Source organism: Maniola jurtina, chromosome 20 (assembly GCF_905333055.1).
Source record: "Maniola jurtina chromosome 20, ilManJurt1.1, whole genome shotgun sequence".
Classification (NCBI taxonomy): domain Eukaryota; kingdom Metazoa; phylum Arthropoda; class Insecta; order Lepidoptera; family Nymphalidae; genus Maniola; species Maniola jurtina.
In genome coordinates this window covers 7,442,985-7,467,086 of record NC_060048.1, presented here as the reverse complement: position 1 = coordinate 7,467,086, position 24,102 = coordinate 7,442,985, and the positions used below count along the sequence as shown (strand labels likewise).

The window sequence follows — 24,102 nt, the reverse complement described above, 5'->3', positions numbered from 1 at the left end:
GTTTTTTTTTAATTTTTTATGTGTATATGCGCTTTATATCAAACCAATGTACTTACTTGAAAAATTCTTCATGAATAAAATATAATCAGTAAATGAATTATTATTATATCAATGTAACTATAAATGTTCGACAAGCAGTGTGTGTGATCCACCAATTTTAATAACACAATCTGAAATGTTTGATAAATATTTTTATTTTGGACATCCACATACCAAAACAAAAATATAAATCTTGGTTTCAACGACAGCAAAGTTTAGAGATATCGTCAGTGCATTTCCGAAGTTTATTTTTTAACGTTTTGTTGCTGTTAAATAGTGTTTTACATAACTGAGTCGCATAACTTTGAGAAAACTTTTGAAAGGTTTTTCTCCAAAATTCTGTGACATACCTACGGAAATTTTAACGTGTAAAACTCCGCAACCATGTATTGCTGCAGAATTCACCGAACCGCGTCGTGATTTAAATTGTTTTATGCACTATGAAGTAGAAACTAAGACAGGTAGGTAGTAAGTATGGCAAAAATAGCGAGGAATTATAAACTGCCAGAAAAAAAATCTCGCGTATTCATTTCGCAGTGTGAGTTTGCCATCTTTTTTTTTTGTTAAAGAATATTAGCCATGTTAAATGACTAATATTCCCCTTTCCTCTCCAACTAAGCGTCAGGCTTGTGCTAGGAGTAGGTACGACAATAGTGCAACGGGCGGGGTTTGACCGTCGACCTTTTGGTTTTCAGTCCACTCCTTTACCAGTTGAGCTATTGAAGCTCGAAACTTACTTCATTCTAAATTCCAAATCCATAAGTGTTGTAATTAAGGGTCATGTTGAAATCGACCTTTGTGAGCATTTAATTGGCAACTTTAGTCAACAAACAGCTGTGTGACCTCTTAGAAAGTAATTAGATAGGCAGGATATTTGTAGCGACTAAGGGATGAAATATACATTAAAACGAAATGAGAGTTAAGGAATGCTAGAATATAAACAACGATTTATTACTAAAACTTCATTGATCCTAATAAGAAATATTGAGCAAACTTACAAGATACGATAAACGGACTAAGGTTCAAGGTAAAGATTTGTGAGTTATAGTCGATACTAGAGCTAATTTCTCAAACTGGACCCTTTCATGTAAAGATTTTTATTTAAAACTGTGAGGATGATACTGCCATTGGCGCAATTAAAGTGACATAAGCCTACTTTGTCGTATTAGTTTACAAATTGCGAAAAACCAAATTAAATTTGAACTTCGCTGGCAGACCCGTCGCATCCACCTTAATTGCCAGACATTGCCAAACAAGTGTAAATTAAAAATTTATAACACCCCCGACAAGTGAAGTTTACAGTAACTAGAAAAGAGCTGTTAACTTTTAAACGGCTGAACTGATTTTCTTCGATTATAGCTAAGAACACTCTCGATCAAGCCACCATTCAAACGAAAAAACTAAATTTAAATCGGTTCATTAGATTAGGAGCTACGGTGCCACAGACAGATACACAGATACACAGATACACGTCAAACTTATAACACCCCTCTTTTTGGGTCGGGGGTTAATAAACTTCAATTGAGGGAGACGTTAAAAATCTGCTAAAATTTCATATTAGTTAGTTAGTCAATTAAAATTTATTTGGCTACTAAAAATATAAAATCTGCCCTTATTAGTTTATTAATTTTTCTACAGTGTGGACTAGCGCTTGGCCACATATTTACCTTACGAAAAACTTAATAATGTGACGCGCTTATCTTGGGTATAATAGTTACTGCTTACTCATTTTCAATGTGAAGTGAGATCGAAAACCTAGTCTTGCGTATAAATAAAGAAGACGCAAACGGCTTTGTACGATGATGGTAGGATATCGATGACATAGGGATAGAAACAAGTGTCGTGTCTCACGCGGTTCAACGGTGAATTAATAATAATAATTGTTTAGAAACTGGATGATACCCGCGACTTCATCCGCGTGGATTTAGGTTTTTAAAGATCTCGTGGGAACTCTTTGATTTTCAAAGTCAAAGTCAAAATCAAAGTCAAAGTCAAAATCATTTATTCAAAGTAGGTACAATTGTACTCCTTTTGATAGTCGGAATTGTTATTATATTTCCGAAATGAAGGTATCTCATATGCAAACTATCTCTGTACAGCTATACGAGTACCAAAAAGATCATAATCTATCGTTTTTTAAGTATCCCGTAAAAATTCTTTAGTTTTCCGACACATAAATAACTCATGTACGTCCCCAAGATGCTTATCGATGTACCTAATTCTGTCGAAATTGTTCAAATAGATGGGCCATAAAACTAATAGACGGAAACACTTTCACACTTATAATATTAGTATGGATTAAAATCACACTAATTGAAGGCGAAATGTGTGTGTGCATGTATGTATATTTGTTATTATTTCACGCAAAAACTAGTAAACGGATTTCTCTGAAATTTGGAATGGAGATAGATTAGACTCTGGATTGACACATAGGCTACTTTTATCCCGGAAATCAAAGAGTTCCGGCGGGGTATTTCGAAACGTAAATCCACGCGGACGAAGTCGCGGGCGTCGTCTAGTAAGAACGAATCCGAAAAGGTTTTCATTTTTTTTATGTAACCATTCTATTATTTCTACAGATTTTGCCCGGCCAGCGAGAAATGCCATACAATTGGGCAGCATATCTTCTCTTCCACATGCATTTCACTCAAATCTTCCACACCGCTTCTATATGCCTCACACTTTCTCTTGCCGTCTGGAGATACGTCGCAATAAAGTGAGTGAATTTTTTTAATACACAAAGATCATTTTTTTTATTCTATGTCACTGTTTAGGGTTACGTAGAAAAACATAGTTAGTACATATAGTTTCGTCCAATCTGTCTGTGCGTCAGTCCGTGTGTAAAAGTTAATTTAAAAATAAACTATACCTAAGGGTTGTAAAGTTGAAAATAAGCACAAATAAATCTGTCAATCATAGAAATCTTTTACCCATCTTCAAGCGAAGCAAGGTCGGGCTAGCTAGTTGAGGGATATAAACAGAAAATAGGGAGAAATATGTGACGTAATTTTGTATTAGAGGCATTCCCATTAGTCACATAATTGCGTTTTTCCGTTGATATGGTCTGGCTTTAGAGGATACATTATTGCAATCAATGTAATAATTACTACGTTCCTAAATTAATGACATGTATTGGATTAGATAAGCCTCAAGAGTCTCATGATTACAACATTCAATAATTGTTATCTTCGGTTATTACTTACTAGCCACCCGCATCGGCTTCGCACAGGTAGCTCATTTACAATTTTCATAGGGATCTCTAATTTTTTTGAAAATAAAATATAAATAAGTTACTCAGAAATAATGTAGCTTTCGACTGGTGAAACAATTTTCAAAATCGGTTCAGTAGTTCCAGAAATTACCCCCAACAAACAAACTTACAAACTTCACCTCTTTATATAATAGTGTAGAAGATGTAGATTATTCTTGCTCCTTGTACAACTTCTAAATACATGTAGGTATAAAAGAAAAAACTAACTGACTGTTCTATCAACGCGCATCTCAAACTGCTGGCAGTTTTGGGAAAAGCAAAAATGCATTCTTTAAAACAACATTAATTTAAAACGCGTTTTATTTTGTACCACAATGCAGTATTTCACAGTAAAAATCACAGTTTTTTAAGTTATAGTGACAATTCCAGCCACAATAGCGTGCCCATTATGCTACAATTAGTAGCCTGCAATTCGAACGTGACCTGTGCCCAGAGTCATACTAACCGATATAATTGTCCACAGATATTCTGACCGCAGCCACGTATTGTGCACGGAGAGGCGTTGCAGCACGGCCATCCTGACCAGTTTTCTAATACCACCTATACTTTGTATTCCCACATTCATGGTAAGCCTCTTTTGAATTTTAAAGCCGTATAAACAGGGAAATGAGGAGATCCGCTGGAGAACCAAGGTCACTGACATAGCCCTAACTATTAGCAAGCCGAAGTGTCAATGGGCAGGCCATACCTGTCGTAGAGGTAGAAAGTTCAGTGTAGACCGCGTATTTAAGCAAGCGTAGAGTGGGACGCTCTCCAGCACGATGGACTGACGATAGCGGCTGGCGGGAAGTGGCTGGACGAGGAAGGCTGAGGACCGGATATGATGGCGCTATGTAGGGAAGACCTATGTCCAACAGTGGACGTCCACAGGCTGATAATGATGATGATGATAAACAGGGATGTTTTTTTATCGATCACAAGTTAGCCCTTGTCTGTAATCTGACCTGGTAAGTGATGTGCAGTCTAAGATGGAAGTGGGCTAACTTGGAAACGGTATGGATGTTTTTTTTACTAAGCCCATAACCCCTATCATGGCATCGTACCAGAACGCTAAATCGCAGGCGACAAGACTTTGCTGGCAGGGTGGTAACTAGCCACGGTCAAAACTTTCACCAAATCAGAGTAAAGACAATTCGGAAAATATAAATTCCCACATTACCCCTGCTGGGAACAGAATCCGAGTCCTCCCTCTTATAAAAGACTTCTGCGCCAGGGCGGTCCTCTGACCTAGTTGTGACAATAGATATTCTGACCATAGCCACGTTTTGTCCACGGAGAGGTGTTCAGCACAGCTATCCTGAGCAGCAGCTTCCTACTACCGTCTATATAAATTTATTACAGTCACAGTTTTTGTTATGAGCTGTGATAATCCACACCAATAAATTTAATTTAATTGAACTTGTAACCGTTTTTACTGCTCGATGCCTATAGCTAAAGTGTGAACCTCTTGATATATCAACTCAATTCCCCGAGGAAATCCCAATCGAAACATAAAAAATATAGCAATAGATCTATCCCAGATATATACCTTTCTCGTACAGGCGCGAAAAAATGTCTCCCTTGCCGTTCAGTAAAAAACATCTCTTGTTTATCTTTGAAATAGATACCCTCGTTTATAGGTGCCCTATTTATGTAATAGACACCGGCTGTAACACTTCCATCCCTCTATTAAACGACGAAAAAGGTAAACGTTCGCATAATGGCAACACTCCTACTGATTTCACTCGGTTTATTTTTATAACTCTCTATTGTATTTTATATTACACATAAACTCCTATGGGATTAAAAACCACAATGGCATTCTATTGCGAGGGTATCCGTTCAATGGCCCATAAAGACGAAAGGAACCTATGTACATTGTGAAAAGGTTTAATTGAGGGCAAAAGGTTACTGTGCAGTAAAAAAATCTTCCTTGAAGTTAAAGCATTGTAAGACGATAACGAGCTTGTAACCATTTTATTTGGGCCACTAAAACCGAACGAGGCGGGGACAAAATTGTAGCAATTTACGGCCCCGTTTCCCAAATTAATACTTCTAGTTAATTAAAACGGGAATCCTAACAGTTTAATTTTACTCGGCAGGTTTTCGATGTGCACACAGCTGTCATTTTGGAGCCGAATGGACCGATGATACTGTACCACGTGGACTCGGACGAAGAAGGCCAATTGTATCAGATAAACTTTTGGGTCCACGCAGTAGTGATCAAACTCCTACCATGCTTCATACTGACAGTAATAAGTTTATGGCTGATAAGAGAGGTTTACAGCGCGAATGAGCACCAGAAGAAAATAAGGGTATACAACGCCTGTCCGATGAACGATAAGATAATAAAACGGCAGTGCAAGGGAGACAAGAGGACGAATAGGACAACGAAAATGCTGGTTGCAGTGCTCCTTCTATTTCTGGTGACAGAGTTGCCTCAAGGGATATTGGGTCTTCTCAGTGGGGCGTTAGGTCGATGTTTCTTCAAACGCTGCTACGATTTGTTCGGGGAACTAATGGATGCACTGGCATTACTCAACGGAGCTATAAATTTTGTGCTGTACTGTGCGATGTCGAGGCAGTTTCGGATGACGTTCAGACAGCTGATGTGGCGAGCGCATTTACACCGATGGCCTCCACCGCAGGCTTCCCAGTCAGACGCTTTGAATTCGTAAGTAAATTAATATAACTAATTTCTTAAAATTTTGAATGTATGTTTGTGAGTTTATTTATTCGACCATAACTTCTAAATGCCTGAACAGATTTGGATGTATGGTAGGTATAATGTCGTTAGAATCCTTACATCATCCCGAGTGACACTGGCTCATGGATGTACAAAATAATAACTGTTCTTATCTACGAAGTATGAAGTGTACCTACGTACTGCCTAATTCCATGCACTGGCTATAATTATTTGAAAAAAATTCTATGTAATGCCCGTATTTCTCTTTACACAGTTGCTTAAAATATATCAAACAAAATATTAATAAATCGTATAGGAGCCGTTTTGAACAATTTTCCGTTGCACCGTGCTTATAGCCTAGCTTTTATCTGTTTTAGCATTTTGGTTTATTTTTTCTCGTAGATGGTATAGAAATATATAAAAAATGTCTGTAGATTTCTAAGCAAATAGGTTTCCATGCTTGCCTTTGTGTTTAATTTACATTGTTGCGTTTTCATTCATGGAGTTTCAAAAGAACAGAAAATACGAACGCAATTATTTTTTTACCTTTGTTCCATTATGCCGCTTTGATTCTGAATTTTGTTTTACGCTACGATAAATATCACCAAAAAGTATTTTTGTAATACTTTCTTTCAGTTAATTGTTATATTTGTCTTGTTTTCATTCGTATAAGGTTTGTTCATGACCGTGATATCAGTTCATTAAGTAAGAATTTATAACACCCCCGACAAGTGAAGGTTACAGTAACTAGAAAAGAGCTGATAACTTTCAAACGGCTGAACCGATTTTCTTCGATTATTATAGCTAAGAACACTCTCGATCAAGCCACCTTTGAAACAAAAAAACTAAATTAAAATCGGTTCATTAGTTTAGGAGCTACGATGCCACAGACAGGTACACAGATACACACTTCAAACTTATAACACCCCTCTTTTTGGGTCGGGGGTTGCGGGGATAGCCTAGTGGTTAAGACGTCGGCCTTCTATTCGGGAGGTCGTAGGTTCCATCCCGAGCACACACTTTTAACTTTTCCGATTCACTTTTGTATGTGCAAGCAAGCAATTAAATATCACTTGCTTTAACGGTGAAAGAAAACATCGTGAGGAAACCTGCATGCCTGAGACTTCTCAATAATGTTCTCAAAGGTGTGTGTCTGCTAACCCGTACTAGGCTAGACCGACTATGGCCTAAAGCCCATTGTGATAAGAGACGCGTGGTCATGGGTTGATCATACTATTATCTAACTAGATGATGCCCGCAGCTTCGCCCGCGTGGATTGCTCAGATCCCCTGCAGCATCAGGATTGAGGAGTTAGAATCCAAATTTTTATGGAACAATGTCGCAAAGTTCCCTTAACGATAAAAAAATTACGCAAATTGGTTCAAAAATCTGGGAGATATCAGTGTTTATAGGTAGAAAAACACAACTCCTGCATTTTTCAAAGTCGGTTAAAAAAGTAACCTATGTTACTCCTTGGTTAATCCTCTACTTGTCTGCGAAAGTCCCGTCAAAATAGGTTTAGCACACTTCAATTTTATTTATTAGCCTATAGATAGTTACAGTGTAGTTCTAATATAACGCTATTTTCTGTTTTCAGGGCTAAAACATCGATTCCTTGAAATAGGCTGGCAAGGGAGCGGCAAGAGTTTGTTCTGCAACAGTTCGTATAGTGAATACTGAAACCCCGATTTACCTAATGTTGTTTTTATAAGCGGTGTATTATGCATTTAATAACGTGATACCTAGTCTTTTACCTGAGACTCTAAGCGTAAGTTTTCACGTAACAAGTGTAAAATAAAAATTTATAACACCCCCGACAAGTGAAGGTTACAGTAACTAGAAAAGAGCTGATAACTTTCAAACGGCTGAACCGATTTTCTTCGATTATTATAGCTAAGAACACTCTCGATCAAGCCAACTTTCAAACAAAAAAACTAAATTAAAATCGGTTCATTAGTTTAGGAGCTACGATGCTACAGACAGATACACAGATACACACGTCAAACTTATAACACCCCTCTTTTTGGGTCGGGGGTCAAAAAACATGACACCGGAGTGATGTAAAGTTAACAGTGTATAATCACGTTTCGCCGTCCATACTAGAAGATGACAGATTTACGCATAGTGGCCTTTAAAAGCCTCTGAATTTCCTTCCCGCTACTCTTTGCGTGGAGTCCGAATGTTCGTGTTTTTGAACCGTTTTCAAAATTTATTGCGTATCGGTTTTTGCACACTGTACCGCGACGTCACTGGGCCAGGTCTCATATGTTATCGTGATATACACGCTGAAATTTGAATGGTTGTTTTCCCGAAGCGAAATGATTTTATTATAGTAAGTAAGTACTAGAGGATGCCCACGACTTCGTCCGCGTGGATTTAGGTTTTTAAAGATCCCGTGGGAAGTATTTGATTTTCCGAGATAAAAAGTAGCCTATGTCCATCCCCGGGATATAAGCTAACTCTATACCAAATTTCATCAGAATCGATTAAACTGTTGGGCCGTGAAAAGGTAGCAGACAGCCAGACAGACAGATAGACACACTTTCGCATTTATAATATTAGTATGGATTACAATTAATTTATAAGTATAAAATATTATTAGAACCAAAAATGGCACAATCGAGAAAATAAAACTCGAAAGACACCTATAACCAATGGTAATACCGCGTGCGTGCAGGCTAGTTTATACCATACCACTATGTACGAGAGCTTTATCGGCAACGCGGTTCGAGTGAATATACCTACCTACTATTCATGTTATGTCTAGTGAATCACTATTGTTTCTCGCGCTTTCGAGTTAAATATATTTTTTTAATTACATATTTCAAATCAAAAACATTTTTACTTTTTAAGTTTAACTCTATGTGTTGATAGTATTAATGAAGGTAAATCATTCTGTCGCGGGAAGACAACCATTAAAATTTCAGCGTGTATGTAAATATGTAATTAAGCTTCATTTACGCTAGAGCAACATAACGTGACATTGCGGCATACCACCAACACAGGGCCACATGGCATATTAATTATTTAAAATGTATTAATATTCTTCTTGTCCTTTATCTCAAGCTATGTGGGGTCGGGTCGGCACAACATGTGTTTTTCTTCTACTATTAAAATGTATTAATGTAAATATGTACTCGTAAATGTCGTCTGTCGTGCCGTAATATTCCAATTTTACAGCACGGCGTTGTCTCGGCATAAGATGTTTTTTTTAATGTTTCTGTTTTTAAGCATGCCGGGATGCCAGATTGTCGCTTGTTGTTTCTCTAGACGAGTAAACTGCCTATAATGATATTGATTATATGTATTAAATTAAGGTTCAAATCTTTTATTGCCACATTTTAAGTGATGATTAAATCCATGTTGACTGATTTTAAAAACAATAGCTGTCATTTGCTGATTAAAAATCGGCAGTTTATATAAAATCAAAGTGGAGTGCGCAATCATTCTAGAATCTGAATTAATATTATGATTTAGGTAAGACTATTATTATATTATATAATTATTGTGTTATAGATATTAATATTATATGTATAACACAATAATTATTATATATTACAATGACTTAGAAAGTCATTGATATATTATATAAGAATTAGATATGGAAAATATTGATATTATTAAATCTAGTCGTCTTTATATTTATGTACCTAGCTGTCCGTATAGTTAATAACAATAAGGTTAGGTTAGTAGGCACCTAATGTTAAACATTTAGATAAAGAAAAGTTAATAATTTTATTTTTATGGTAACATATTATTTATGTCTTATTTCTATATATTTATGAAATAATTACGTAGGTCAAGAAGAAAAATGCTGTTACATAGCACAAAAGGCTGTTTAAGTTATATTAAACACAGGCAAATAAAATTAACCAATTATGTAGGTACAAACTATTGATATCAATGAACAATCTGTATTAATGTTAGCTGTTAGTTAGCAATAAGTTTCAATCTATTGTTTAACTTTATCTTTTATTGACAATCAACAAGACATTCAAAATTTAATCAATCGATTAGCGAAATAACAATATGTGCGCGTGCGTGTACATACTACATATGCAGCTATAAATAATCAAATAATTATGTACATACACAGTTAACGTTTTAAATAAAATGAAATTAATTTTATACGATGATTATATTAGGTATTATGCATTTTAAAGTGTATGGTAGGTATTATTTCATTAAAAAAATATACCCAATATTCAAAGAATGCAAATAATATAGACTATATCGTAAAGAATACAATAATATCACGCACAAGCATGGCATTATTATTTCTAAACGTCATGTAAGAACAAGTTTTATTTTAACGTAGGTATATGGGGAAAAAAAATTTTCATTCAACGATTTATATCATACGTTCCTAAAATAATATTCAGAGTAAACTCATATATTCTCTTTATAGTAACTCTTTATAACGAATTCAAATGAACCGATCAAAATATTTTCGTTTCGTATAGGGGGCGTACCTACTTGCCTATCTAGCTAATTTCAATGTTATATAGAAAGTTTACACAGTAACAATAAAAAAAGATTTTTAAATTTAGTTACTTTAATCTGTAATAGATTTATGTATAAATTATAAAGAAATGATGTGATGTGATTGAATTTATGAATGCTTTAAATACGACAAAGATGGACTAAGATTAGATATAACTAATAAAGTCTGTCAAATGAAAGCTGAAAGTGATTTATTAGCGTTTTTAGAATCCTGCAACAACATGGAAAATGTTGTTTATTGTTTTTATAACCTTACCAGATTTTGATACTAGATTTAGGCCAGGCAATTAGGCTTATATTCTAAAACATACTTATTTTTGTCATTCAAAATTCTATATTATTCCATTTTAATATTGTATATAATACATGTATATATATTTTTATATTGTAGTCAAGTTTAAATCCTACGTTTTTTGCTATGTGGACCTCCATAGCAGAAAACAGGATTAACACATTCAGCATACGTAGTTAATTAAAATATAATGTATCAAATATGTTTATTCTAAGTTATACATAGGGATACTTGACATAAGCTATTTCTCACTTATCTTTCACTAGACAGACTCTATTTTATTAATAGGTTTGGTACACAAAACTTCAACTTAACAGGGCTCTCCCCGTCACTTACTCCATACAATCGTAGTTCCAATTCCATTTGAATATGGAATAATATAATATAAATATAATATAAGCAACCAAAGTCCATGAAATTGTGCAGACATATTCTAGAAACTAATATCTGTGCCTGTGCTGTATTAGATTTTTCTAAAAATATTTAGTTTCAAAATTACAGGAGCTCAAAGATTTGTATGTGAATTTTTACGCGCAATTTTGAAACCGAATATTTTAACAGAAATCTGGAAAACCACAGGCATAGATATTAGTTTCTAGAATATGTCTGCATTTCATGGACTTTGGTTGCTTAATATTCAAATGAAATTGGAACTACGTTTGTATGGAGCGAGTGACGGAGAGACCCCTCTAATGGATAGGATTATGGCAATGACCTAGGTAGGGTTTTCGTTTTAACTAAATCATTAGTACCGCATAACTGAGTAGGTTCCTGCGGTAGTGGAGCAGAGAGTTGTGATGAATGTTGTATAGAAGCAGGCGTTATTTTGCGGAAGTCCAAGATATACAAGAACCCAAAACCTTAATCACACTAATATTATAAAGGCGAAAGTTTGTATGTGTGTGTGTGTATGTTTGTTACTCCATCACGCAAAAACTACTGGACGGATTTGGCTGAAATTCGGAATGGAGATAGATAATATCCTGGATTAGCACATAGGTTACATTTTATCCCGGAAAACCAAAGAGTTCCCACGGGATTTTGAAAAACCTAAATCCACGCAGACGAAGTCGCGGACGTCAGCTAGTTTGCTATAATCCGCTAAACCAAACAAATCTGTATGGTGTAACATGCAGCATGCCATATGCATATGGCATTGGTTTCTTGGTTGAGGCCGAACTCTAACCACTAGGCCACAGAGGAAGGGCTATTTCTATATACTGTGACTAGGTTAACACCATTTTTCGTAGCCCATCCGTTTAACCGATTTTGACGGGGATAGATTAATTAATTTAGTTTAAGCTTTGTGTACCACAGAATTGATATACTCGTATCTTCAATTACTGACATAGATATATGCTAATTGGTCTAAGCTGTCTTAGCAAACTGAATTATGTAAATGTCTCCAATGTCTCATGAGTAATCAACTCGTGATAAATTGTTATGTCCCAGGTAAAATTAAACAATAAGTAAAGAATATTAAAAACCTACGAATTAAAACTACACAGTAGATTTTAATAAAGTAACGTAACGTACATACTTGGTTTTATTTTCCTTATCTATTTTGTAGTTGGAGTGAAGTTCTAACAGTGCCAAGTATTTTTTTCCATTGGATGAAGAGAATATTCACCCGCTTTGATTCGACCAATCAGAATCATTTTAACGTATTTTATTACATTAATAACTTAATAAACTTTTTCAAAATATTATACATAAAGGGTTGCTAACAATTTTTTTATACAGTTTTATTACTCTCCTGTAAAAACCTGTTAGAACTTCACTGACGATAACTAGAAATGTATGGCATTCGCAATGTAGTGGTCTCCATTACAGAAACTAGATGTCTCCACGAGGTATTCAACCTCTCGCTATAGATTCGCAACCGCACTAACGAAATTTCTCTGCGGAGCACTAACCGGAATCGAACACCTAACCCCCCAAATAGAAGGCCGAAGTCTCAATCACTAGGCTATCACCTCGTAGTATATCTTCTATTATGAGTCATTTGATGGAGTCACAACTCTCCGAAATGACATGACGTGGGGAGGGTGGAGAGTCGATGAAATTGTTCTTACAAGGAACCAAAAGCTTAATTTGCTATAATCCGCCAACCAACGAAATCTGCATGGTGCAACATGCAGCATGCGACATGCACCGCCCGCCCTCCCACTGATAAACACGCAGGAAAAGCCAGCCACCAAGCAAGCCACACGTACCACCACCACGCAGCACCACACAAATCCCAACACCACTCGACGCGCGTTTCGCCCCGACACCGGAGCATCCTCAGGAGATGTAGACCTTACAGTGTCTAATTGCAAAGTGAGAAATTATTGTTCTTGTTTCTATCAGTAGATTTCTGTCCTGCTTGTCCAACATCTCCAAAAGTCAAGTACTATATGACATTTTATTAACATGAATTGAACCGATCGTTGGATGAAGATTACTTATAAATAGGACATATTAATATGGAAACGTTTGAAATATTAGAGGCAGGGTTTGGAACTAGCGGAAAGTATGCGAAGCAGAGTCCAAAAATAACAAAATAATGGTGCGGAACCCTTTATGTGCGAGTCCGAGTCGCACTTGACCGGTTTATATTTGTACTCATCTCACTAATTCTCTCATGATTTACTTGTTGTCATGGGCGTTATCGGCATTTCTGGCAACCGATATATTATAGTTTCAATATCGGAATTGAGAACCGTTGCCGAATACCGGTATTAAATTTGTTTTTCAACAGCTAATATGCGCATCATAACAAGTTGTTAAGTACCTACTTATGTCTGTTTTCTTTTCGCATTCCTTTTCTTTTTTCTTTTTTTATTTGTACGAGAAAGATGTAACACTAATAATAAAAATAAAGTGGACAGGGAAGCATTTATCTCTATATTAAGAGATCTCTACTATACTCTCTATCTCTTTTCTTAAATCTTCGCTAGTTTCATAGCCCTAATGTTTTCAACAAACACACTATAATGTATGTCTGAATATATTAATGGAGAACGTCTCGTATTGGGACACAAACAAATAGGGAGACATATTAAATGGCATAATGCCGTCAAATTGAATGGCTCTTAGTGATAACCTTGGATCCCTGACAGGATTGATATGTTTATGTTTAATACGCTCACAAGAGTAATTTCTTTTCTTTTGGCCTAACTGAGGCGAAGCACAAAAAAAGGATTATGCGTTTGACCTGTATGTATGTAAGTATATTATATTCGTACCAATATTCACTCGTAACTAGGTACTCAACGGTTCTACTGATTTTGATACATCATACGTCAATTAGATTTGTCTTTATGGCGCTTAACAGGGTTCTCTCCGTCACTTACTCCATACAATCGTTGTTCAATTTCATTTGAATATTAAGCAACCAAAGTGCGCCAAAGTGCATGAAATTTTGCAGACATATTATTCTAGAAACTAATATCTGTGCACAGTGTTTTAGATTTTTCTAAAAATATGTAGTTGTAAACTTTTAAACTCCAATCCAAGGTTGCATGGGAACGGCCGAGCTTTGCATTCAGCTTACCACAATGTTACGAAAATAGTTACAATATGTATATTGCTGTAACATTTTATATTTAAAAAAAAAATTGCTGATCCGGCTTTTCTCAGTAGAGCCTACTTTCCAAGTGGTAGAATCTTAGCACAAGTTAAAAACACAAGTTGAATGAACATGAACATTTCTACAAACTTAATAAATTATTTAAAAATAAAAATTGTTTAATAGGTGGTAGGTATCGTAATATAAATACGGTTTGGAGATTGTCATAGAAATAAACATTTTTAAAGGGCTAGAGTCTAGACTCTAGACGATACTCCTGCGACTTCGTCCGCATGGATTTAGGATTTCAAAATTACCGTGGAAAGTCTTTATTTTTCCAGGATAATAAGTAACCTATGTCAGTGACATAAAAACACCTATGCATGCAAAAAAGTACGTCGATCCATTCGCTATGTGGCGTGATATATTATATAGATATAAAAATAAAATTATATGTACCTATGTAATATGTATAAACGATCAGTGTTATAAGTTTATTGATCTGCGATCTAATCAGACCGGTCTGGTTTGGTTGGTGGCCCACGGACGGCACAAGTTAGACAAAAAATAACTGTATCTTTAATAGGGTGCTTTTCCACAGACCACTTCACGACACGACAAACGACTTTACGCATATACATTCTATTTTTCCTAAGCTAATATTAAAGGTTAACTAGTCACTCTTCGCATAACCGGCGAGGGACGTGATATGCATGGTACATAGTTGTAACGATGCAATGAAATGAATGCAATTCAATTCATAGAAGGCTGCTGCCTAAAAAATTGATAAATGCATCTCTTTAAACCCTTATTATAATATGGGTAATCTCTTATATCTTTTCCTCACATAAAAGATAGAGTTCTGAGTTACGCGAGAGCCGTCGAAGGAGCGCGCCGCCGCCGCAGATTTATTTCTCGGGTCGCGTGATCAAGTGAGCAAGGTCTGATTCTTCTCGCGTCTGCCCCTCAATTTGTAGAATCGTGGCTTCCTCGAGACCTTCTTCACGATGTTGCACGATCTTCCCTATTTTAGGCCGTACGAAAGGCATTATAGGCAGGCAATGTCTGATATCGTAACCGCAAATCGTGTCGTGAGGTGGTCCGTGGAAAAACACCATCAAAGCCACCGTGATTGCGTCATTCTAACTACTACATAGTTACAGAAGTTATAGGTACCTAATTGTTACCGCACCTTAGGTAACCAATATCATGAAACGACTGTGGCGAACTACTCTACGAGAGTGAAGTAGGCGCGTGACTTCGGCTATGTTCGACACGGATCGGGTTCTATGACGTGACGCCAGTCGATACGAACTTCCGACACCGCGAGGCCGCGCACGCAGGCCATGTTTGTAAAACGCGACTCAAAAACTCTTTGTATAACATTAATGTACAAGTAACTATTAATAAACAATTTATATATAGATAGGGGTTTCATTCATACGCCTATACCCCTACAGTGGTGACTTTCCGACGATTCAGTTAGTTTTTTTTTCCGTGCTTGTTACCTACGTGCAGTGTACAAAATGGAGGACAAGTCGAACAATTTTACGAATATCGAGACGGTGCGCGTTAAAGTCCCGCCATTTTGGCCGGACGAGCCGGCTTTGTGGTTTGCCCAGTTAGAAGGACAATTTTCGTTGGCAAACGTGAGTGCGGACTCCACGAAGTATAATTATGTGGTTTCAAGTTTAGAATTTAAGTACATTACGGAAATCAAAGACATTGTAAAAAATCCTCCGAAGGAAAACAAATACGAAAAAGTAAAAGCAGAATTGATATCGCGCCTGTCATCCTCACAAGAGCAGCGCGTGCGGCAGCTCTTAACACACGAAGACATCGGGGACCGCAAGCCGTCGCAATTTCTGCGGCACCTCCAGGGGCTTGCGGGGCCGAACGTGCCGGACGATTTTGTGCGGTCATTGTGGGCCGGCCGCCTACCTACGCATATTCAAGTCATCATCGCATCGCAACCTAAAAGTAGCTTAGACGAGCTGGCTACTTTGGCGGACACGATAACAGATGTTATCGGTACATCGCAGATACATCAGCTGGCCGCGCCGCCCGCGCCGCCCGCGCCGGCCCCGGCGGCCGCGCCGGCGAGCTCCGAGATTAAGGACCTTAAACGGGCGATTACCGAATTGACGCGGCAGGTGGCCGCGCTAGCTTCATCGCCACGTACCCGTTCTCGATCGAAGTCGGGCGACACGCGATGGCGCCGACGCTCCCGGAGCCAGTCCCACGATGACGCAGCGTCGGAGGCCTTCTGCTGGTACCATCGAAAGTTTCGCGAGAATGCGACTAAGTGCCGGGCGCCGTGTACGTACACGGCGGAAAACGACAAGGGCAGTCATTGATGGCGGCGGATGGCTGTCTAGAGGTCGCACCTAGCCGCGTTTTCGTGACTGATAGAAATAATAATATTAAGTTTTTAATAGATACCGGAGCGGACTTGTGTGTATTTCCGGTTAAAAATGTGAGTGGTGGTAAAAATAAGGTCTTGGTCAAAACGACCGACTATAAACTTTTTGCGGCAAATGGAACAGAAATTAATACCTACGGATTTATTGTTTTAAATTTAAATTTCGGATTGCGTCGTGAATTTCGCTGGCGTTTCGTTATAGCCGACGTAACCAGGCCGATTATAGGTATAGATTTTTTGTCGTACTATAACTTGCTCGTAGATGTAAGAAACCGTAGATTAGTCGATAATACGACTTCGCTTATTGTTAATGCTATACCTGTTAATTCTTCTTCCGTGTGTTGCCAGGTTAAAACTGTTACAGGTACTTCTCGGTATCATAAATTACTTAGGCAATTCCCTGAGGTCACGCGACCCTCTGGTGAGCCAGGGGTGCAAGAGGTCAAGCATAAAACGCTTCACTACATCCGTACTACGCCCGGACCACCTGTGTACAGTCGACCACGCAGATTAGCACCAGACCGACTCCGCCGAGCTAAGCGCGAGTTTGAAGAGATGGTGAGAGCAGGTATCGCACGTAGGTCAGATAGTCCGTGGGCGTCGCCACTTCAACTAGTACCTAAAAAAGACGGAACCGAACGACCTTGCGGAGATTATAGAGGTATCAATGCGCGAACAATACCTGATCGTTACCCAGTACGACACATCGCGGATTTTTCACACAATCTGCATGGGTGTACGGTGTTTAGTAAAATCGACTTAGTGCGTGCGTATCACCTAATTCCAGTTAACCCGGCAGATATACCAAAAACTGCTATAACCACGCCTTTTGGGTTATTTGAATTTCCGAGGATGAGTTTTGGATTGCGCAATGGAGCACAGTCGTTCCAACGGTTCATGGACGAGATTTTAAGAGACTTGGACTTTGCTTTTCCGTATATCGACGATATTTTGATCGCGTCACGTGGACACGAAGAGCATGAGCATCATGTCAAGCTCGTTCTTGAACGTCTTCAAGAGCATGGCGCTGTTGTAAACTCTGCTAAGAGCGTTTTTGGTGTTCCAGAAGTCGAGTTCCTCGGATATCTGGTTTCGGCAAGTGGCACGAGTCCTACGGCAGAGAAGGTCAGTGGTATTCAGAACTTCACGCAGCCAAAGACCCTAAAGGAGTTAAGGAGGTTTCTTGGCATGATAAACTTCTACAGAAGATACTTGCCAAACGCTGCAAAGATCCAAGCGCCACTGCACCGACTCCTTGCTGGCACAGACACTAAACCGAATACTCCCATCACCTGGACGGACGAGCTGGAGCAGGCGTTCAATAAATGCAAAGAGAGCCTCATGAGTGCTACCCTGCTCGCTCATCCTCACCCAACTGCGGAGCTGATGCTAGTGTGTGATGCATCCGACGTCGCTATTGGCGCTGTTTTACAGCAGAAAGCTGATGGTAAGTGTCAACCGCTTGCTTTCTTCTCTAGAAAATTAACTTTGGCCCAACGGAAATATAGCCCTTTCGATCGGGAGCTACTCGCAATTTACGAGGCTGTCAAACATTTTCGTTTCATGGTAGAGCTGAAGCCGTTTACGATCTGGACGGACCACAAACCCATTGTGGCTGCTTTTCGTAAGACATCAGAAAAATGTTCTCCACGTCAGTTTCGACATTTCGATTTCGTGTCACAATTTACGACCGACGTGCGACACATATCCGGACACGACAATGTCGTAGCTGATGCGCTATCTCGGATCGAAGCTATTTCTGATGATATTAGTTTGGACAAGCTTGCGTCTTCTCAAGAGACAGACAACGAGTTGAGACATCTTTTGCGCACTACTTCTTCTTCGCTGGTTTTGCAGAAAATTAGAGTTTCTGATTCGAGCGCATGCAAAGTGTATTGCGATGTTTCCAGTCCGAAACCTCGTCTGTATCTAACACCGGAGTTCCGCAGACGAGCTTTTGAATCTGTCCACAGCTTAAGTCATCCTGGAGCTGCACCTACTATACGACTGATGGCAGAAAGGTACATTTGGCCTAGCTTACGTAAGGATTGCAGAGCTTGGGCTAAAGCCTGCCTCGCATGCCAAAGATCGAAGGTTGCACGACATACACGAGCTCCAGTTCAAGCTTTCTCTCCTCCATCTTCACGTTTTAGCCACGTCCACATAGATCTGATTGGACCACTCACTATATCGCATGGCTACCGCTATTGTTTGACCGCGGTGGACCGTTTTTCGCGCTGGCCCGAGGTGGTACCGCTTGAAGATATGACAGCTGAGAGGGTAGCCAGTGCCTTTGTGAGTGCATGGGTTGCTCGTTTCGGGTGTCCGCAGCAGATTACGACGGACAGAGGTCGACAGTTTGAATCGCATTTGTTTAAAGAGCTTGCTAAACTTACCGGATCTAACCACCTAACCACTACTGCTTATCACCCCGCTGCAAATGGTTTGGTAGAAAGGTTTCACCGTCAACTTAAAGCTGCAATTATGTGCCATGATAATGAAAACTGGTATGAGGTGCTTCCACTAGTGCTGCTTGGAATACGCAGTGCCTGGAAAGAAGATATTGCATCGACCTCCGCAGAGCTAGTTTATGGCGAAAGTTTAAGATTACCGGGAGATCTTTTCCTGCCTTCTACGCCTGAAGTCACAGACTACAGCGATTTTCTGTCTCGTCTTCGCAATCATATGCGAGACCTGAAGCCGACACCTGTAGTTCGTCATGGTATTTCGAAAACCTTCGTACACAAGGATCTATCTTCCGCGACTGCTGTATTCTTAAGGCAAGACGCTGTTCGCAGACCGTTACAGCCACCGTATTCTGGCCCGTATAAAGTTATTGAGCGTTCAGAGAAGACTTTCAAGATCGATATCGCTGGAAAGGTAGTCACAGTTTCCATAGATCGTGTGAAACCGGCATACGTCATGCACGATCCCGAGCCTGACCCTCTTGCACTCGCGGCTCCGGAACCGCCTGCCTCCAGGCCTCCGTATGTTACTCGCTCTGGTAGGCGCGTTAGATTCCCTCGCGACATTTACGACCTACGGTCTCCGGGGGGGCTGATGTGGCGAACTACTCTACGAGAGTGAAGTAGGCGCGTGACTTCGGCTATGTTCGACACGGATCGGGTTCTATGACGTGACGCCAGTCGATACGAACTTCCGACACCGCGAGGCCGCGCACGCAGGCCATGTTTGTAAAACGCGACTCAAAACCTTATGTATAAACAATATTTTACAAGTAACTATTAATAAACAATTTATATATAGATAGGGGTTTCATTCATACGCCTATACCCCTACACGACCAATAAATGCGCCTAAATTGCGTATTTATTCGGCAAAAGTTATGGACCATGATAAAACACGGCAGTTTTATTGACTGAATCAATAACATTGGTAATCCAGGCTTTGAATTGTTTGGGAAATAACTCAATAACGGCCACGGGCTTAGTAAGTGCTCATTGCATTTTAGTTTACGAGTTTATTTTTGGCAACGTTTTGAACAATTAATTATAATTACTGTTTTTAACGGTGGAAAGTTATTTTGAAACAGAGCTAATAATTGCCATAGCAATGTAATTAAATACCTACTTTGGTTTTCGAATGTAAACGGTAGGTATTAATTTGATGTTTTGAGGAGTTTTCAATTGCATTTTGATTTTTAAATATAATCACAAAAATATTTACAGAAAATGTACATTTTAATTATTTACACGTTGTAGACATTAAAGAATAGAATAAATATTGGTAAAGGTTTATAATAGGTAACCAATATAACTAAAATACGTATAATTGCGTTATGTTCATGACTCGTCGGCACTATAATCCAGGCTGCCAAGTTCGATTTTCGGATATAGGTATGTCTTGATTTAACGTTGATGGAAAACATCGCGAGGAAACCTGCATGCCTGAGAGTTCTCCATAATATTCTTGAAGGCGTGTCTCTAAAAGTCTGCTAATCCCCAATCGGTCAGCGTGGTGGACTGTGGCCTAAATGGTTGTTATTTCGAGAGGAGACCCATGCTCAGTAGAGGGCCGGCAATGAGTTGAGTAGAGCATGATAATGTTAAGTATACAACTGAAAAATCTCGGTAAGTATTTAATTTGGTATCTGAATAGTGTTATCTCAGTGTTTCCTAAACACCTCGCCATTATTCCCGATCAAGTGAAGCGATAAGAAATTCCAGCCGGAGTTAACTAAATTGGAGAAAATGTAAATTGCCCCGTGCCCTGGGTGCCGATATGCTCCGTGATAAGAATGTCACTCAGTCCTCTATGGCGTACTATTGGAAGACGATCCAAAAAATAGTTATTTAACTCGAATATTTATCTAGGTTCCCTCAAAAGTGGATTCGAGAGCGAGGCGATCTTGCTCGGAGATGATACGTCGGGTATCTTGTAAACACCCCCCTCACTCATCGAAGCCTCCGTTAGCAAAAAAAGTTTCTTAACGACTTTTACCAAAATAAAACAAAACAAAGGCAAGACCCTCTGTCGAGGCAACGCCGCAATATCCCTAGATATCAAGACCAGAATTGACTATTTCATGACAATGGCTTACTCGTACCTACTGGCCATACCTATTGTTTATTCCTCAACATTTGTCAATTTGGCCACCAACATTTGGCCATATCATAAATGTTGGATGCTCATGACAGACTTCATAACTAATGCACGAGATCAAATGTGGCTCAGAACGAAATCGGAGTACTCCACCCAGCTCAGTCCACGTACTCTAGTCTGTCCTACGCCTAGTGTTTTTGTAAAGCTCGCGAATGATGTTAGCCTACGTGGCTGAGTGGAGCGAAGTGGAGAGGTGGCGAGCGACGCAAGCTGGTGATATCCACAGCGAAAATAGGCCCGAAAAATCTTGAAAATGTAAAAAATAGAGTTAAAGCCCTATTTTTTTCATGTGCTGGTTGGTAGTCATGGTGCTTTAAAACATTTCAATAAGAGATAGTGGCCTCAAAACAGCTGTTCTGTTTAGCGAATATTTTAAATACGGACGAAATTCGTTCGAATTGTTCACGTTAAAAGCTCGAATAAATACCTAAGTTACTCCCACTCCTAAAGAAGTAAAACTGCTTCAAAAATATTTTATTAAAGCAAAAGAGGTTGCTTAAAATATAATTTCAAAAAACGAGTTCGTTTAATACATAAAATTCTCATTCCTTAGTAGTGGTATCCCTTAACAGGTATGTCTGGGATCTTTATTGTTAGGTAATTGTTATTGCAGCTATTGCGAATCCATTTGTTGGGACCGTGTCCCTAACATAATAATGATTTGGCATTACATGACTCTGCTACATGAACCATCATCGCTTCAACGGATAGACTTCCCTGCTGGAGAAAGTCTCTTGCAAGGGTTTCCACCGGTCTTGTGCCTTTTGCGTCTAGTGATTCTCAAGGTGCTAGAATAATGACCTCACATCGGAAAATGCTACGTTGAAACTCCCTCACTAAGTGGACAAACGACATCAAACGAGTCGCAAGGAGATGCTGTGATCAGTTCAGATGGCGCAAGACCGTAACGAGTAGATGTACAATACAAGAGTGAGGATACCTATGTCCAGCTGTGGACGTCTATCGGTTGACGATGATGATGATGGACTTTATTTTTACTTAGGTTAGTAGTAGTGGGTAGTAGTACGTAGTAAGTAGTATTACTACCTACCTACTATACTACTTAGTTTTATTTGTTACAATGTGAAGACGCTTCGTGTTAACACCCAGTGGAATAAGCTGTTTCGTACTCAAAATCAGTAAACACCGCCCACACTTATTCGGTTATTCTTGGAACAATTAAGTTCTGGCTTGGCATGGAAATATCCTTGTTAACGAAATAGTATGAGTAATTCAAACAATAATAAGAGTCGAAGTCCAATAGAATGGTAAACAACAAACAATAAAAAATACCCAAACACGGAATTGTTTCATAAAAAAATTTCAACGTCATCGTCATAACAATTAAATGGAACGTACTTTTGTATCTCAGCTTCAATCATTTTCGTATTGCTTACAAAAACAAAAGCCATGAGGTGTCGTGGGAAACTCGACAGCAGCGAAACTTCTTTCGCATTGTATACAAAATCTTGTACTTTTGTTCAATCATATGGACAACAATAGGTCATTTCATCGTCGCTGTCGTTGTTCGTATCATTTTTTGCGTGTTGGGTTAGGTCCTCACTTACCACCTGAAGTGTGCTACGTTGCTAAGGTACAGATGCGTCTAACATCTTTCTATTTAAGTATTATCTTAATATTCACCTCGCAGATCATTCTAAAAAAGCACCCTGCTTACGTAATATTATACTTACTAGCAGAAAATTAACATAGAGTTATTTATACGAAAATTTCAAGATCCAATTTTATTAAACAAGAACTCAGCAGCAAGAAGACTTCAACCAGAATCTACGATACGAACAACCATTACCTTAAACGGATCCAGAATATTGCCAAGAACGTTTTACAATCATGGGGTTTTATGTTAATAGTGCCTAAAACAGAGAGATGCCACAATATTACTTACTAGAGGAGAAAACCTCATCCATCACGTCCCAATCCTATGTTTTAAGCGTTCTCATGTAATTGATCAATAGCTTAAAAGTAATTACTTACATATTTCATCTGAAAGTTATATAAATGTAAGTACATTTCGCATTGACATCAACGAGTTTTTTGTAAGGTAAACTTAAATCTAAATTAAAACTCAAAAAAAAACTAAAATGATTTAAATTAATGATAATAAGTATGTATTAAGTATGGAACATAATACCTATATTAAATACGAAAATGGGTCTGCCTGTCTTTCAGCCAACTTTTCACCCACCGTCAATATAATGGCGATATTATTGACCGATAGACTGACAAAAAGTATTTAGCATAAAGAGGTTGGCAGGAAGTGGCTGGACGAGGAAAGCTGAGGACCGGGTGTGGTGGCGCTCCTTAGGGAAGACCTATGCCCAACAGTGGATTTCCACAGTCTGGTGATGATGATTCTGATCGAGGCGGTAGGTCATTGTGGTTGCCGTTTTGGAACATATATTACACCCTCTAGTAATATCATAATAATTATCTCTTTGGTCTACTATGCATGAAATGAAACTCTTACGTGGTAACATAACTTGTGTGCATATTACGATATTAAGTGCCAAAAATGTCTTTGTATTCTTGGAATTTCATATACAGAGCTGACTTTAAAGCCAATATGGAGGATAATAATAGCGAGCAAGTGGTAATCTCAAAAGTGCTTCAAGCATGAACGCATAGTGCTTTAATCAATATTTACGGGCGGGACATACGCAAGACTGAGATTGACGATGTTTTATCAACACAAAAAAAGTTATTAAGTATTTTG

At 38.6% G+C, this 24,102-nt stretch overlaps 2 protein-coding genes across 2 annotated transcripts in view; both read left to right on the top strand.

Annotated features, from left to right (window-relative positions):
* LOC123875696 (G-protein coupled receptor dmsr-1-like) overlaps positions 1-7,770 on the top strand; it is a 31,177-nt gene extending 23,407 nt beyond the window's left edge. The window contains exons 4-7 of the mRNA XM_045921683.1: positions 2,619-2,755; positions 3,774-3,876; positions 5,392-5,963; positions 7,573-7,770. Coding sequence (XP_045777639.1) covers positions 2,619-2,755; positions 3,774-3,876; positions 5,392-5,963; positions 7,573-7,594 — 834 coding nt within the window. The 3' untranslated portion in view covers positions 7,595-7,770. The remainder of the gene's footprint in view (positions 1-2,618; positions 2,756-3,773; positions 3,877-5,391; positions 5,964-7,572) is intronic.
* Positions 7,771-15,849: 8,079 nt separating this feature from the next.
* LOC123875850 lies at positions 15,850-16,680 on the top strand. Its single transcript, XM_045921898.1, has one exon. The coding sequence runs from the start codon at positions 15,850-15,852 to the stop codon at positions 16,678-16,680; it is 831 nt and encodes a 276-aa protein (XP_045777854.1).
* Positions 16,681-24,102: the final 7,422 nt, after the last annotated feature.